Here is an 18,374-nt window from a genome sequence, read left to right as displayed (position 1 = left end):
TTGATGGCTGAAAGTGATTGGAATTAAATTTGAATATGATCTCACAAATTAAACTTGTCATATGAACATCATAGCACTGTGTAGGAATATGAGAATAGTGTTACTATGATAACAGTGAAAGTTGGGGTGTGTGTGATTTTATGATTTTTTTTTTTATTATTATTATTATTATTAATTGACGTGTTAATTTGTATAGAGGAGTCACAGGAAGCAACATTTAGAATTCTTTGTACCTGGGGGTGTTTAAACCTCCAGAAGTATTGGCACTCTTGGATAAGCTGGATTAAATACAGTGTACGTATTCAAATAAAATAAATGTATTTATCTTTAGCAAGGGTGCTAATAGATGCTTGAGAAGGATTTTACGTATCAAGTGGTTCCACAGGGGCGGCACGGTGGTGTAGTGGTTAGCGCTGTCGCCTCACAGCAAGAAGGTCCTGGGTTCGAGCCCCGGGGCCGGCGAGGGCCTTTCTGTGTGGAGTTTGCATGTTCTCCCCGTGTCCGCGTGGGTTTCCTCCGGTTTCCCCCACAGTCCAAAGACATGCAGGTTAGGTTAACTGGTGACTCTAAATTGACCGTAGGTGTGAATGTGAGTGTGAATGGTTGTCTGTGTCTATGTGTCAGCCCTGTGATGACCTGGCGACTTGTCCAGGGTGTACCCCGCCTTTCGCCCGTAGTCAGCTGGGATAGGCTCCAGCTTGCCTGCGACCCTGTAGAAGGATAAAGCGGCTAGAGATGATGAGATGAGATAAGTGGTTCCACAAAGTCACAAATAAAGAGCTGTGGAGGCAAGCCGGGCGAGATCCAGTTGACCTTCAGATCAAAAAGAGAAAGTGGGGTTGGCTTGGTCATACCTTGAGAAAGCCAGTAACTAACATCACACGCCAAGCCCTGAAGTGGAACCCACAAGGGAAAAGAAAGTGAGGCAGGCCTAGAACAACATGGAGGAGATCAACTGTCCAAGAAGCACAACAGGCGGGTTATTCGGGGGGACAACTGGAAATGGTGGCCCGGGACAGGATGAAGTGGCGTTCTCTCGTCAGCGACCTATGCCCCACTTGGGGCGAAGGGTTTAACTAACTAAGGGTGCCAATAATTCTGGAGCTGACTGTAAATCAACTTAAGCAACTTCCGAGCTCATAAAGTCTGGATAGGGCTGTGTCCTGTTTACAAGGTATCTGTAAATAAAAGTTTTTTTTTTTTTCCAAAGTATCTTGAAAAGCTCTTGGCATCAGAAGTGAAAGTGTGGAAAGAATCTTGGAGAGAGAACTTTTTAGCCTGGACATCATCTTGTATTTTAGGCCACTGTGCATATTCATGAAGGCAAAAGATTATCTATCTATCTACACTACCGTTCAAAAGTTTGGGGTCACCCAGACAATTTTGTGTTTTCCATGAAAAGTCACACTTTTATTGACCACCATAAGTTGTAAAATGAATAGAAAATATAGTCGAGACATTTTTTTTGAGCATTTAATCGACCCCACAAATGTGATGCTCCAGAAACTCAATCTGCTCAAAGGAAGGTCAGTTTTATAGCTTCTCTAAAGAGCTCAACTGTTTTCAGCTGTGCTAACATGATTGTACAAGGGTTTTCTAATCATCCATTAGCCTTCTGAGGCAATGAGCAAACACATTGTACCATTAGAACACTGGAGTGAGAGTTGCTGGAAATGGGCCTCTATACACCTATGGAGATATTGCACCAAAAACCAGACATTTGCAGCTAGAATAGTCATTTACCACATTAGCAATGTATAGAGTGGATTTCTGATTAGTTTAAAGTGATCTTCATTGAAAAGAACAGTGCTTTTCTTTCAAAAATAAGGACATTTCAAAGTGACCCCAAACTTTTGAACGGTACTGTATCTATCAGGAAAACACTGAGCTCTACGTGAAACTCTGGAGAGCTCATGGGCTTATCAAAGTGAAGCCATCTTGCCACTCACATTAAGGAGCAGCATGGTTATTTAGGCTACTGAAAGCTGCACAAAACAAAAAAGTTATTTCTATAGACTAGTTGGTGAAAAAAATTACAAGAAAAATGCCTGCATGTGCAGCAGTGAACTGTACAACCGGCAAGTCAAAAGCTGTGGACAGACATTTCACCTGTGATGGTACTGATAGCGTGATCATTTTTACACGTGTGTGCGCAGTGCCATTTGCGTTTTATGATGGTTTGCAAGAGCAAACCCATTTGTCTGTTTTTGTCGAAAATCCGACATTGATCTCTGGGATGAACACTGTAACTGTGTCAGGTTTTCGATGGAACTGTCCCAGACTAGATCAAAGTCGAGACATGTTTGATACTGAATGTGAGAGCTCAAGCTCAACGGCTCAGATTCAAACAGAAAAATTAACTGAGTAAATTATCCTCAGTAGCCTCAATCATAGCCATAGGCAGAAATAACAGTGAGGGATGTAAATAAAAGATGTTATTGTTCTACAGTGGTGCTTGAAAGTTTGTGAACCCTTTAGAATTTTCTATATTTCGGCATAAATGTGACCTAAAACATCATCAGATTTTCACACAAGTCCTAAAAGTAGATAAAGAGAACCCAGTTAAACAAATGAGACAAAAATATTATACTTGGTAATTTATTTATTGATCAAATATTACATATCTGTGAATGGCAAAAGTATGTGAACCTCTAGGATTAGCAGTTAATTTGAAGGTGAAATTAGAGTCAGGTGTGAGTGGGCACCCTGTTTTATTTAAAGAACAGGGATCTATCAACGTCCCTTCAAATTCACTTCACAACACGTGTTTGTGGAAGTGTATCGTGGCATGAACAAAGGAGATTTCTGAGGACCTCAGAAAAAGCGTTGTTGATGCTCATCAGGCTGGAAAAGGTTACAAAACCATCTCTAAAGAGTTTGGACTCCACCAATCCACAGTCAGACAGATTGTGTACAAATGGAGGAAATTCAAGACCATTGTTACCCTCCCCAGGAGTGGTCGACCAACAAAGATCACTCCAAGAGCAAAGCGTGTAATAGTCGGCGAGGTCACAAAGGACCCCAGGGTAACTTCGAAGCAACTGAAGGCCTCTCTCACATTGGCTAATGTTAACGTTCATGAGCCCACCATCAGGAGAACACTGAACAACAATAGTGTGCATGGCAGGGTTGCAAGGAGAAAGCCACTGCTCTCCAAAAAGAACATTGCTGCTCATCTGCAGTTTGCTAAAGATCACGTGGACAAGCCGGAAGGCTATTGGAAAAATGTGTTGTGGATGGATGAGACCAAAATAGAACTTTTTGGTTGAAACGAGAAGCGTTATGTTTGGAGAAAGGAAAGCACTGCATTCCAGCATAAGAACCTTATCCCATCTGTGAAACATGGTGGTGGTAGGATCATGGTTTGGGCCTGTTTTGCTGCATCTGGGCCAGGACGGCTTGCCATCATTGATGGAACAATGAATTCCAAATTATACCAGCGAATTCTGAAGGAAAATATCAGGACATCTGTCGATGAACTGAATCTCAAGAGAAGGTGGGTCATGCAGCAAGACAACAACCCTAAGCACACAAGTCGTTCTACCAAAGAATGGTTAAAGAAGAATAAAGTTAATGTTTTGGAATGGCCAAGTCAAAGTCCTGACCTTAATCCAATCGAAATGTTGTGGAAGGACCTGAAGCGAGCAGTTCATGTGAGGAAACCCACCAACATCCCAGAGTTGAAGCTGTTCTGTACGGAGGAACGAGCTAAAATTCCTCCAAGCCGGTGTGCAGGACTGATCAACAGTTACCGCAAACGTTTAGTTGCAGTTATTGCTGCACAAGGGGGTCACACCAGATACTGAAAGCAAAGGTTCACATACTTTTGCCACTCACAGATATGTAATATTGGATCATTTTTCTCAATAAATAAATGACCAAGTATAATATTTTTGTCTCATTTGTTTAACTGGGTTCTCTTTATCTACTTTTAGGACTTGTGTGAAAATCTGATGATGTTTTAGGTCATATTTATGCAGAAATATAGAAAATTCTAAAGGCTTCACAAACTTTCAAGCACCACTGTAATTTGGTCAGTCGTTATTTTCATTTACCTCAGGCTAAGCTGACAATGTAGATCATCTACATGTCACACCCACTTGCACAAATTGACAAAATGGCCATGATTGTTTGTTTTAACTACATGATTTGAGTTTAAATTGTGTGTGTGTGTGTATATATATATATATATATATATATATATATATAAAACAATTCCAAAATGTTGACAAGACAAAGTTTAATATAACATCTGTTTATCTTATAATGTGAAAGTAAGGTTAATAATATAACTCAGATTACACATTTTTCAGTTTTACTCAAATTAGGGTGGTGCAAAAATGAGTACACCCCACAACAAAAACTACTCCATCTAGTACTTTGTATGGCCTCTATGATTTTTAATGACAGCACCAAGTCTTCTAGGCATGGAATGAACAAGTTGGCAACATTTTACAACATCAATCTTTTTCCATTCTTCAACAGCGACCTCTTTTAGTGACTGGATGCTGGATGGAGAGTGATGCTCAACTTGTCTCTTCAGAATTCCCCGTAGGTGTTCGATTGGGTTCAGATCAGGAGACATACTTGGCCACTGAATCACTTTCACCCTGTTCTTCTTCAGAAATCCAACAGTGGCCTTAGATGTGTGTTTCGTCATGTTGGAAAAGTGCACGACGACCAAGGGCACGGAGTGATGGTAGCATCTTCTCTTTCAGTATAGAGCAATACGTCTGTGAATTCATGATGCCATCAATGAAATGCAGCTCCCCGACACCAGCAGCACTCATGCAGCCCCACATAAGGACACTGCCACCACCATGTTTCACTGTAGGCACCAGGCATTTTTCTTTGTATTCCTCAGCTTTGCGACGCCATCAGTTCCAAAAACATTTATCTTGTTCTCATCACTCCAGAGTATAGAGTCCCAGTAGTCTTCATCTTTGTCAGCATGGGCCCTGGCAAACTCCAGGCAGGCTTTTTTGTGCCTGGGCTTTAGGAAAGGCTTCTTTCGTGGACGGCATCCGTGCATGCCATTCCTCTGCAGCGTACGCCGTATTGTGTCACGGGAAATAGTCACCCCAGTTTGGCTTTCTACTTCTTTAGATAACTGCAGTGAACTTGCATGCCGATTTTCTTCGACCCTTCTCATCAGAAGATGCTCCAGTCGAGGACGACCTGGACGTCTCTGTGAGATGGTTGCAGTTCCATTTTTCTGAAATTTTTGGACCACTTTTGCGACAGTATTCTGACTGATAAGTAAAGCTTTGCTGATCTTCTTGTAGCCTTCACCTTTGTGGTGGAAAGAAATTATTTTCTTCGGGGAATTCTGAAGAGACGAGTTGAGCATCAGTCACTAAAAGAGGTCGCTGTTGAAGAATGGAAAAAGATTGATGTTGCAAAATGTCCCCAACTTGTTCATTCTACGCCTAGAAGACTCGGTGCCGTCATTAAAAATCATGGAGGCCATACAAAGTAGTAGATGGAGTAGTTTTTGTTGTGGGGTGTACTCATTTTTGCACCACCCTAATTTGAGTAAAACTGAAAAATGTGTAATCTAAGTTATATTATTAACCTTACTTTCACGTTATAAGTTAAACAGATGTTATATTAAACATTTTGGAAAATTTGTGTTCATTGAGATATTGTTTAAAATGTTACTTTTCAAAGGGGGTGGACAGCGCCCTTTATATGATTTCCTGTACAAAGAAAAACTGAAATAATCTCCATAAAAATAATTATAGTAGACTAGTAACCAAATACACGCGATGTGAGTGGTAAGATGGCGGATAGCTTTACAAACGTTTTACGGCTGCCGACAAGTAAATATACTGTCGCAAATATATAAAACTTCACGAGTCACTTGACAACTCAGTAGTCTGACCGGGACGTGATTTATTCTGAAAGCAGCGAATAGTGTTTCTCCAATGCAGCATTTCCCAGATATTGAGCTTTCCAATGGATTGAAAATCCCAATTCTAGGTTTAGGTGAGTCCACGTCGTGCACTTAATGTTACTTCTGAATTGCTTCCCATTTTTTTAACGTGCACGGCTGAAAAGCGTGGTGCGCATATACTGGATTTTACGGTAAACCAGGCAGCAGTTGTTTAGAAGGAAAGAGTCGCGTTTTGTTTCTGATTCAGGATCAGCACTTTTACAGTCCAGTTCTTTAGCTACAGCATACCTAATTAGGGTCATGACGTCATTTTAAACCGATTTTAATGATATTATAATTATGTAAGAGAGCCATGACATATGGAAACATCCAGGAATGGTTCAGCCGAAAAATATGAATATGATTTTCCTTAAAAGCTCAAAGTAACAGCATGTCTTCAATCAGGTCTATAAATATTCAAACATGGTTTGATAATCTCGATTTTATTTATTTAGAAAGTGCAGACTTTCAGCTTTAATTTGAGAGTATATACAACCCCGATTCCAAAAAAGTTGGGACAAGGCCATGTTTACCACTGTGAGACATCCCCTTTTCTCTTTACAGCAGTCTGTAAACGTCTGGGGACTGAGGAGACAAGTTGCTCAAGTTTAGGGATAGGAATGTTAACCCATTCTTGTCTAATGTAGGATTCTAGTTGCTCAACTGTCTTAGGTCTTTTTTTGTCGTATCTTCCGTTTTATGATGCGCCAAATGTTTTCTATGGGTGAAAGATCTGGACTGCAGGCTGGCCCGTTCAGTACCCGGACCCTTCTTCTACACAGCCATGATGCTGTAATTGATGCAGTATGTGGTTTGGCATTGTCATGTTGGAAAATGCAAGGTCTTCCCTGAAAGAGACGTCGTCTGGATGGGAGCATATGTTGCTCTAGAACCTGGATATACCTTTCAGCATTGATGGTGTCTTTCCAGATGTGTAAGCTGCCCATGCCACATGCACTAATGCAACCCCATACCATCAGAGATGCAGGCTTCTGAACTGAGCGCTGATAACAACTTGGGTCGTCCTTCTCCTCTTTAGTCCGAATGGCACGGCGTCCCTGATTTCCATAAAGAACTTCAAATTTTGATTCGTCTGACCACAGAACAGTTTTCCTCTTTGCCACAGTCCATTTTAAATGAGCCTTGGCCCAGAGAAGACGTCTGCGCTTCTGGATCATGTTTAGATACGGCTTCTTCTTTGAACTATAGAGTTTTAGCTGGCAACGGCGGATGGCATGGTGAATTGTGTTCACAGATAATGTTCTCTGGAAATATTCCTGAGCCCATTTTGTGATTTCCAATACAGAAGCATGCCTGTATGTGATGCAGTGCCGTCTAAGGGCCCGAAGATCACGGGCACCCAGTATGGTTTTCTGGCCTTGACCCTTACGCACAGAGATTCTTCCAGATTCTCGGAATCTTTTGATGATATTATGCACTGTAGATGATGATGTGTTCAAACTCTTTGCAATTTTACAGTGTCGAACTCCTTTCTGATATTGCTCCACTATTTGTCGGTGCAGAATTAGGGGGATTGGTGATCTTCTTCCCATCTTTACTTCTGAGAGCCGCTGCCACTCCAAGATGCTCTTTTTATACCCAGTCATGTTAATGACCTATTGCCAATTGACCTAATGAGTTGCAATTTGGTCCTCCAGCTGTTCCTTTTTTGTACCTTTAACTTTTCCAGCCTCTTATTGCCCCTGTCCCAACTTTTTTGAGATGTGTTGCTGTCATGAAATTTCAAATGAGCCAATATTTGGCATGAAATTTCAAAATGTCTCACTTTCGACATTTGATATGTTGTCTATGTTCTGTTGTGAATACAATATCAGTTTTTGAGATTTGTAAATTATTGCATTCCGTTTTTATTTACAATTTGTACTTTGTACCAACTTTTTTGGAATCGGGGTTGTATATCCAAATCAGATCAAGTGTGTAGAAATTAAAGCACTTAAAAAAAATTGATTCTCAGCTGATTTCAAACCTGTGTGGTATTTGCATTTGGAAATCTGTCACTGATTCTCAGTCAACAAGCCATGATTAGGCTGAAAAAGCCAAAAAAAAAAAAAAACCATCGGAGAAACTGCAAAGTGTGATCAAATCCTCCATTTGGTACATTTCTTATAAAGGAACGCATGCACTGGTGAGCTCGGGAACACCAACATCGCTGACACTGGAGACTCCTTACTGAAAGATTCACCACGTTGCAATCCACATTGTTGTCCGAGCTGCTGTTCTAGGACGTTAATCAAACCTTTATGACCAACCAGAGTCGAGAATTCGACAGCAGAATTGTGCAAATGCTCTGCTTCTTCTATCCAGGAACATCACACAATGGTGGCTACTCCCATGATGCAGTCGTCTACGCTCTCCAGCAGTGCGGCATCAGGCACATAGACACGGCTAAGAGATACGGTTGTGAAGAAGCCTTGGGTAAGTCAATCTTGAAGAGCCGAGTCCCACGTGATGACCTGTGGATCACCAGCAAGCTGTGGCCAGGGGATTATGGGTATCAGAGTGCCAAGGAGGCCTGTCGGGCCTCATGTGCCAGACTCGGGGTGGAGTATTTAGGTACGAGTAGTTCCTTTTGGCTATTAACTCCGAGACATCTATCATGGCAGTGTAACGCGTCTCTCTTGCAGATCTGTATCTCATGCACTGGCCTGACTGCGGCGTTCCGGGCTGCTCCAATAGGGACGTCCGAGCCGAGACGTGGAGAGCGCTGGAGGAGATGTACGATGAAGGTAGAGACTTCTTTTTCAGAAGATGAACAATCAGGATGGTGTGTGTGTGTGTGTGGTGGATTTTAGTTTCTTTCCTGATGCAAACGCAGGGTAAAAAGGGATCCTTGGATGTTTTTCCCTATTCTCGCAGGATTGTGCCGTTCCATCGGCGTTAGCAACTTCCTGATCGCACATCTCGAGGAACTGAAAGAGGACGGCAGCGTGGTGCCTCATGTTAACCAGGTAAGAACGAAGGACAGGAAGCTAGCTCTTTAACTCCCTCCAGTGTCCATGGAATGATCAGAACAACAAAGCGCTCTCTGTTCGTTTGTTTTGTAGGGAGAGTTTCATCCGTTTCAGCAGCCGTGGAAACTGGTGGAGTTTTGCCGCAGCGAGGGCATAGTGTTTGAGGGTTACTGTCCTCTAGCTAGAGGCCAAGCGCTCAATCATCCACTCATCGTGGAACTGGCGCAGAAGTACGGACGCAGCGCTTCACAGATCTGCATCCGCTGGAGCATTCAGGTACGACACTGACGTGAAAGTCCAGATGGAATTTTATATTCGCATCAATACGTGCGTGTATACACACGTGGCTGTATATTCCAAATCTGTTCGTTGTTATCTGGATCGTCATAAGCTAATTGGCACAAAACTTTTCTTTGGGATCAACAAAATTTCATCTTTTATTTCGCCATGGCATGGTTTTGATAAACGTCTGCAACATCACAACATTTATTTCAGTCCAGAGTTGTATTAATTTTTCACCAATATCTCGTGTTGCGGATGGGAGAGTCGAACCACTGCGTAAAGTCTTCTCCTAAAGATTCTTAATAGGGTTTAGGTCAGGACTCTGGTGTGTGAAAATGATTCCTGAACTACTCTTTCACAATCTGAGCCCTAATTTTATTCCCGTGCCATCGGGGAAGAAAAAAACCCATTGATGTGATGTCATCATTTTATTGCCCCATAATGTTGCTGAGCCTCGATCTGACCAACTGAATCAACCCCAGATCATAACACTGATGATGATGATGATGCCCTTTATTGTCACTAGTCACATGTACCAGCAAAATTAGCCGTCGACCTGTCCGTACATATACAACATACAATTGGCATAGGGTAGACAGGACAGGAAGACAGGGATAAAGATAAAAAGGAAACACAACACGAGGAGAGATAAGGAAAAAAAAGAACCCCCCCCCCCCCCCCCCCCCCCCCACTATGCTCCTGTCAGGAGTATAGTGTGGGAACATTTAAAAAACCTTTGCATAAGCACACAGCAACACAAGTACACTTTAAACACGGGACTTGGGGGAGGGGAGGAGGTAATCCAGCGCAAGCAAGCAGCCATCCGCTCCTGCAGCCATGAAGGCGCTGGTCACGCACCTGCTTGTCACACTGGGGGTAAAAATGGCGACCGCGGAGAGTTAGAGAGGAATGAGAGTGTCTCCCGGCAGTGACCTTCAGGGGGAAATGTTTTCTCAGCAACGGCCTGACCAAGGCCGGAGCTGTCTCAGGGCACCAAATGTCGATAAGATATTAATTGTTTGGTCTTTCCAGACGCGGTCTTTGCACGTCCACACCGCTCGTCCATATCTGTCCGTTCCGTCCATTCTATTCATTGATCTCCGAAAAACATATTCCTTGCAAAGCTGAAAGCTGCTCCGAGATAACAACCATTTCGTGGTTAAGGTTCTGAATGTCCACAGTCTCAGTGCCAACAGCTTTGCCACTCCAATCATATCAGGCAGCTTTGTGGGGCTTTGAACAGCTGTCACCGTTGTCTGATTTCCTCGATATACCAGGGCAATGCCTAATCCAATCAGCAAAAGTCCTGTAATCATGGTTCCGAATAGGTAGATATCTTCAGTGTCCTCCACAGAAAGAATCGCCAGGCACACGACCCGCCACCGCTCCCACGCGTCCATCGTGTAACCGGACGCAAACGTTCCGGCAGGACAAACGGGTTCCCCCGAACCCAAAACTGTGTCAATTTCGTTAGGAGACCAGTTTAATTCCATGCTTTTTTAGTTTAGAAAGTAATGCAGGAAGAGTCTCTTCAAAAAGTACAGCAGACGAGACAAGAGCACAAGCAGGGAAAAAAAGGAGGGAGAGGGAGAGCAAAATGCGACCACCTTCCGTGGAAGCACGGAGAGGAAAAAAAAAAACTGGAACACTGCCTCCAGAGGCTTGTACAGTGACCACTAGACATGATGGATGCATCAGTCATGAGTTCCCTTCTTACCCTGACACTCAGGAACAGGGTAAATCTGGACTTATCAAACCACATGACCTTTTTCCATTGCTCCAGAGTCCAATCTTTATTCTCCCTAGAAAATTGAAGCCTTTTCGCCTGATTCGTCTCACTAACCAGTGGTTTTCTTATAGCCGTAAACAACTGTGGCTGTTTAATCCCAATCCCGTGAGTTCTCGTCGCATTGTGGGTGTGGAAATGCTCTTCATTTCACTACTAAACATAGCCGTGAGTCCTACTGTTGATTTCTTCTTTTTTTTTTTTTTGATGATTCGACTTTTAAGTGCTCTCTTTTAAGATCTCTGATCATGGTCAGTCAAGACTCCCCCGACCACGTTTTTTTTTCCCCACAAAGTTGACAGTTCATGACTATCCTTCCAGGTTTTAATAATGCATTGGCTCGTTCTTAATCCAATTCCAGTCATTTCAGCAATCTCCTTAGTCGTTTTCTTTGCTTGATCCAGGCCAATAATTTGACTCTTCTGAAATACAGTAACATCTTTTCCTTGAGCACAGGACACGTCTACCGACATGTTTGTTAAAGAAATGTGAAGCTACTCACTGCATCAGTTAGGGTTAAAAGAATTATTACCAACTGAACCACATTAATCACTGTAGTAATTATCCAGTCAAAGGCTCTTATGTATTTGCTTATTTACAACCCCAATTCCAAAAAAGTTGGGACAAAGTACAAATTGTAAATAAAAACGGAATGCAATGATGTGGAAGTTTCAAAATTCCATATTTTATTCAGAATAGAACATAGATGACATATCAAATGTTTAAACTGAGAAAATGTATAATTTAAAGAGAAAAATTAGGTGATTTTAAATTTCATGACAACACCACATCTCAAAGTTGGGACAAGTCCATGTTTACCACTGTGAGACATCCCCTTTTCTCTTTACAACAGTCTGTAAACATCTGGGGACTGAGGAGACAAGTTGCTCAAGTTTAGGGATAGGAATGTTAACCCATTCTTGTCTAATGTAGGATTCTAGTTGCTCAACTGTCTTCGGTCTTTTTTGTCGTATCTTCCGTTTTATGATGCGCCAAATGTTTTCTATGGGTGAAAGCTCTGGACTGCAGGCTGGCCAGTTCAGTACCCGGACCCTTCTTCTACACAGCCATGATGCTGTAATTGATGCTGTATGTGGTTTGGCATTGTCATGTTGGAAAATGCAAGGTCTTCCCTGAAAGAGACGTCGTCTGGATGGGAGCATATGTTGCTCTAGAACCTGGATATACCTTTCAGCATTGATGGTGTCTTTCCAGATGTGTAAGCTGCCCATGCCACACGCACTAATGCAACCCCATACCATCAGAGATGCAGGCTTCTGAACTGAGCGCTGATAACAACTTGGGTCGTCCTTTTTCTCTTTAGTCTGAATGACACGGCGTCCCTGATTTCCATAAAGAACTTCAAATTTTGATTCGTCTGACCACAGAACAGTTTTCCTCTTTGCCACAGTCCATTTTAAATGAGCCTTGACCCAGAGAAGACGTCTGCGCTTCTGGATCATGTTTAGATACGGCTTCTTCTTTGAACTATAGAGTTTTAGCTGGCAACGGCGGATGGCACGGTGAATTGTGTTCACAGATAATGTTCTCTGGAAATATTCCTGAGCCCATTTTGTGATTTCCAATACAGAAGCATGCCTGTATGTGATGCAGTGCCGTCTAAGGGCCCGAAGATCACGGGCACCCAGTATGGTTTTCCGGCCTTGACCCTTACGCACAGAGATTCTTCCAGATTCTCTGAATCTTTTGATGATATTATGCACTGTAGATCAAATCAAATCAAGTTTATTTGTACAGCGCTTTTAACAATAAACATTGTCGCAAAGCAGCTTTACAGAATTTGAACGACTTAAAACATGAGCTAATTTTATCCCTAATCTATCCCCAATGACGATATGTTCAAACTCTTTGCAATTTTACACTGTCGAACTCCTTTCTGATATTGCTCCACTATTTGTCGGCGCAGAATTAGGGGGATTGGTGATCCTCTTCCCATCTTTACTTCTGAGAGCCGCTGCCACTCCAAGATGCTCTTTTTATACCCAGTCATGTTAATGACCTATTGCCAATTGACCTAATGAGTTGCAATTTGGTCCTCCAGCTGTTCCTTTTTTGTACCTTTAACTTTTCCAGCCTCTTATTGCCCCTGTCCCAACTTTTTTGAGATGTGTTGCTGTCATGAAATTTCAAATGAGCCAATATTTGGCATGAAATTTCAAACTGTCTCACTTTCGACATTTGATATGTTGTCTATGTTCTATTGTGAATACAATATCAGTTTTTGAGATTTGTAAATTATTGCATTCCGTTTTTATTTACAATTTGTACTTTGTACCAACTTTTTTGGAATCGGGGTTGTAAATAAAAATGGCTTTTTTTTTTTTTTATTTACCTGATTTGATGTGGAACTTAAAATGGTGTCCTCACTCAAAGCTTTTTAATGTAAACTAAATACTTTTTTTTCCTTCTTCTTCACACTTATCGGGATTCGTGCCAACTGACACTTCCAAAACAAACCCTAAAGTTAAGCATGGAGTTAGTCCATACCCTTTCTTAGAACTTTTCATGAAACTGAACAAAGTCCAACCATGTCAAGTGTTTTTTGTTTTAAATTCCTGTTATTTTAAATTCAGTTTTCTAACCTTCTGGATTTGACTGGCTGTTCTAAATAGTTGTAATTAATGTGCTCGACTTGCGTCGTGCATGATCACATCGTTTAAGCTCAGCATTAATGGGTGTTTAAAAAAAAAACGTGTTCTTTAACAAAAGAAACTGCAAGCATCATGGCTGATGTCTGTAAATAGACGCGCCGTTAATGTTTTCAGAAGGTAAACGTGTCAGAGCTTTGCAAGGTTTATTAGTAACTTGACAAGCTGCTTCAAGAGCAAACACGGAGAGAAACTGCTGCTGTTATAGGAAATTAATCAGTGACTGGGTGCTGTGATGTTGCCACTCGTGTTGAATTTGTTTCATCACACTTTTTTTTTTTCTTAAATTTGGGTGTGAGAAATTGCACATGACCCCTGTGTAGCTGCATCCATGGTAGGTGGCGCCACCTGGTGAACAACTCTTCTTGGAATATGTCTTTAGAGTCTTCTGGTGGGCGGCACGGTGGTGTAGTGGTTAGCGCTGTTGCCTCACAGCAAGAAGGTCCGGGTTCGAGCCCCGTGGCTGGCAAGGGCCTTTCTGTGCGGAGTTTGCATGTTCTCCCCGTGTCCGCGTGGGTTTCCTCCGGGTGCTCCGGTTTCCCCCACAGTCCAAAGACATGCAGGTTAGGTTAACTGGTAACTCTAAATTGACCGTAGGTGTGAATGTGAGTGTGAATGGTCGTCTGTGTCTGTGTGTCAGCCCTGTGATGACCTGGCGACTTGTCCAGGGTGTACCCCGCCTTTCGCCCGTAGTCAGCTGGGATAGGCTCCAGCTTGCCTGCGACCCTGTAGAAGGATAAAGCGGCTAGAGATGATGAGATGAGATGAGTCTTCTGGTTGGGTTTCAGTGAGCATGTCCCAGCAGTTTACGAAGAGTAGCGTTTAATGTGACCAGTCACCCAAAAATTTCAGACACCCATAAAATGTTAAATATGATGGGTGGCATCACCATCTTGACAACTTTTATACACACCAACTTGGGGAATATTCCATAGGAGTTTGATCAAAATCTGATCAGTCCTGTAAGAGGAGTAGCCATTTGCGTGAAATTGCACGTGACCCTTGTGTAGCTGCATCCATGGTAGGTGGCGCCACCTGGTGAACAACTCTTCTTGGAATATGTCTTTAGAGTCTTCTGGTTGAGTTTCAGTGAAAACGTCCCAGCAGTTTATGAAGAGTAGCGTTTAATGTGACCAGACGCCCATAAAATCGTAAATATGACGGGTGGCACCACCATCTTGACAACTTTTATGCACACCCACCTGGGGAACATTGTATTTTTATCCAACAGGAGGTTGTGGTCTTGTTGCAGGACACAACTCATTTTTTGGAGCTTTTTTTGTTTACGATTTGTAAAAATGGAAGATGAATTTTGTGCTTTTTTTTCCAATACAAAAATCCATCTGGACTAGACTCCACCTGGTCATCGATGATGTTTTCTTTTTGTTTGGCAGAATCAGATCATCACCATCCCAAAGTCGACCAAACCAGATCGGATTCTTGAAAACTGCCAAGTAAGTGGTGAGTTCTTCCTTTCTGGAAGAAAGTTTAAACATGGCATGCTAATGAGTTTGTTATCGAACTGTCTGGAGAACCCTTAAGGAACCGTCTTTTTGTTGTTCATCTTCCTTGGCTGTGTACCACAAATTAAGGCACGGCCAAGGAAATCGGTGCACTTGCCAAAAGTCCCAAAGCCATTGTCACGCTCGTTGACATTCCAATAGCGTGAGATGAGCCTTTTTGTACGCTAGAGGAAATTATTCAATGCGACGATCCACTTCAGGAGCACAATGTAGTCCGAGTTCATTTGAATCTGATGAGATTGCTGTGTTGCGACTAGGGATGGCGAAAACTAAAAAAAATCTTGACCGACCCCCGAGCCTCATTAGCCGATTAAAGTCGGTTAACCTACGAGTTTAAAATTCTAGAATTGGAATTATTAGAATCTATTCGAAATCTAACCGCGAGCATCCGCACATTCAGGCCCAGTCGCTGCCCTCCACTCACATTACCTTTTCTACAGCGCGAAACATTTAGTCAAACGCAGCACTGATGTCGAGGGGTTTGTATTGGAGCGAAGGACAAATGGCTCCAGCTTCGAGACAGTTTCAGTTGGCCATGATGGCGTTGAAAATAGAAGTACTGTACGTAACATTCAGTGATGGGAATAACGGCGTTAAAATAAAGGCTGTTATAACGCCGGGTAATCTAATTAATTAGCTACAATCATTATAACGCCGTTACCAATATCAACACGCCATTACTGCATGGTATTGAAGTTGCTCTGAAGCCGTCACCGACTTGGCTCACAGATATAAAAGCTGCGTTTGTCACTCCCCCTCCAGACACCGCTGTCATTTCATTCTCTCCCCTTCCCTCCAAAAGTCGCCATCTGCGCCTTTAGTTTGTGTGGAGAGATATGATCTGCAATAACATGCATTGTTGGCTACAGACCGAAACATACTTTCAGAATGCACTGGCCAAGGCAGGACTAAACTCCATGTGCCTTCTAATAATAATTAAAAAAAACCAGAATAGTAATTTGTAAGCTAAAAAGTCTAGCCTGATACTTTTTGAGACTTTTCTTTCTTTCTTTCTTTCTTTCTTTCTTTCTTTCTTTCTTTTTTTTTCTTTGCAGCTTTCGCGCAAACGTGCGCAGCTTTCTGATTTACTGTTTCCTTCTCATACTTCCTATGTTTTATGGACTGTAACAGCATTTGCTTATTTAGTAATTTTAAAACAGAATTTACTTTGAAATTATAATCAGACACTCCAACGCCCCCCCTAAAAAAAAAAAAAAACGGATCTGCGCGATTCAGCCATGAAAAAGGCGGCATCCGCCAAAAGGTGCGCCATTTGCATCCCTGAATTAGTAATTTGTAAGCTAAAAAGCCTGTGTCTACACTTTTGTTTCACCGGGTGGCAGCTGTCTTCAACTGGGGTGGGAGGGCGGGACATGACTGAATGGGTGTTTCTGATTTGTCAGCTGTCATCCTTACACCGCATGGCATGCCCCAAGCGTTTACAACACAGAATTCCAGGCTCTCCGCTCCAAAATCGGCAGCTTCAAAACGATTTTTTTTTTTTTTAACCGACAACCAAAAAAAAAATTAACCGGTTGACGTTGATTCGGTCAACCATCGGTCAAACGGTCATCGGTTAACATCCCTAGTTGCGACTGCAATGTATCCCACCTTGTGCTCCATTAGAGCTTTAATTTTTATTACTATATCCACCTGAATGACAGACAAGCGCAATGTTCTTGTATATTTAAACGCGGGACGTCGACAAGTGTGTATTTAAAAACCGCATTGGGTTGTCCTTTTTCTAAGACTGTCTCTGCATGTGCAGGTGTTTGGGTTCCAGCTGGAAGACACTGACATGGCTGCTGTGCATGCGTTGCATGATGGAAGGCGCGTAAGCTGGGATCCAACCCACGTGGTGTGAGCACACTGGTGCGTGTGTGTTTCAATTCGAGCATGATTGCCAACACAACTACAGTTCCATCTCTAACTGCCCCGAAGTGGTGTGTCACACACGAATGATCATGTCCCATGAGCCAATAAATAAATCAGATGATTAGCAGCTTTTCCTGCGTTCGAGCAGGAAGAACGCTTTGTGGAGGAGTGTCATTCATCCGCACAAACTTGGATCTGAGAGAACGAGGACTGACGTTTCTCAGAAAACACTCATCGGTTCGTCTCTTGTGTCCAGGTCTTTGGGTTCACACTGACCGAAGAGGACATGGAGAGGATCAGGCGACTACACGCAGATAAAAAATTCATTCATCTCAGCTACCCGCTCTGGAACGGATGACGAGAACGGGGTGCGATTTGTGGATTTTTAGACCCTACTTTTAAAAATAAATAAACGTCCTGTGCACATCACACACACAGCTCCATGGATTTCTGTCCCAAATTCGCATTTCCCTGATTAAACAAGACAAATGAACCAGGTCATGTAACTATCTTGAAAGAGAGCAAGTTGCGAAGATTTACGTTGGAGGAATTTTCTAGAAGCTGCCACCATTAGATTAAAATTTCCTTTCAATTTACCGTCTCCAAACTCTAGGAAGGAATTCCTACAAGCATCAGAAACTTAGGCTCGCTTCCATTAAAGCTAGACGGCCTTCCGATTTCATAAAAATCGATGAAATTTAGTTCTGTGTCTGGGAAGTTATAATTTGAGGAGATTCCTGAGCAAATACTGTGCATATGCGTGCTCAGGTTTCCCTGATCATACCGAGGTGCTCGCTGAGCGCCGATTATTTATTAGTTTGGTCCTGCATTTCCTTTCCCTTCGTATATACTAGTGCATCTCAAAAAATTAGAATACCATGAAAAAGTTCCTTTTTTTTCATAATTTAATTCAAAAAGTTAAACTTTCATATATTCTATATTCATTACATGTAAAGTGAAATATTTAAAGCCTTTTTTTGTTTTAATTTTGATTATGGCTTATAGCTCATGAAAATCAGAAATCCAGTATCTCAAATTATTAGAATATTCCCTAAGATCAATCAAAAAAAGGATTTACAATACAGAAATGTCCAACTTCTGAAAAGTATATTCATTTATACACTCAATACTTGGTTGGGGCTCCTTTACCATGAATTACTGTATCAATGCGGTGTGGCATGGAGGTGATCAGTCTGTGGCACTGCTGAGGTGTTATTGAAGCCCAGGTTGCTTTGATAGTGGCCTTCGGCGTATCTGTATTTTTGGGTCGGGTGTTTCTCATCTTCCTCTTGACAATACCCCATAGATTCTCTATGGGGTTCAGGTCAGGCA

The 18,374-nt window shown here is 42.2% G+C and overlaps 1 protein-coding gene across 3 annotated transcripts; it reads left to right on the top strand.

Moving 5' to 3' along the window:
* The first annotated feature begins 5,850 nt into the window (after window positions 1-5,850).
* zgc:110366 (uncharacterized protein LOC550476 homolog) lies at window positions 5,851-17,471 on the top strand. Of its 3 annotated transcripts, XM_060921519.1 has the most exons (8): window positions 5,851-5,988; window positions 8,261-8,509; window positions 8,581-8,682; window positions 8,813-8,904; window positions 9,001-9,183; window positions 15,039-15,098; window positions 16,936-17,039; window positions 17,299-17,471. In XM_060921519.1, exons 1-7 carry the CDS (start codon window positions 5,928-5,930, stop codon window positions 17,029-17,031), a joined length of 843 nt encoding a protein of 280 aa, XP_060777502.1. In that variant the 5' UTR covers window positions 5,851-5,927; the 3' UTR covers window positions 17,032-17,039; window positions 17,299-17,471. The 3 variants fall into 3 exon arrangements, with proteins under 3 accessions (XP_060777502.1, XP_060777491.1, XP_060777511.1); XM_060921508.1 differs by having other exon boundaries at window positions 16,936-17,471; XM_060921528.1 differs by having other exon boundaries at window positions 15,039-15,105; window positions 16,936-17,471.
* Window positions 17,472-18,374: the final 903 nt, after the last annotated feature.

This window comes from Neoarius graeffei, chromosome 1 (genome assembly GCF_027579695.1).
Source record: "Neoarius graeffei isolate fNeoGra1 chromosome 1, fNeoGra1.pri, whole genome shotgun sequence".
NCBI classification, from domain to species: Eukaryota; Metazoa; Chordata; class Actinopteri; order Siluriformes; family Ariidae; genus Neoarius; species Neoarius graeffei.
This window is presented reverse-complemented; position numbering and strand designations above follow the sequence as displayed.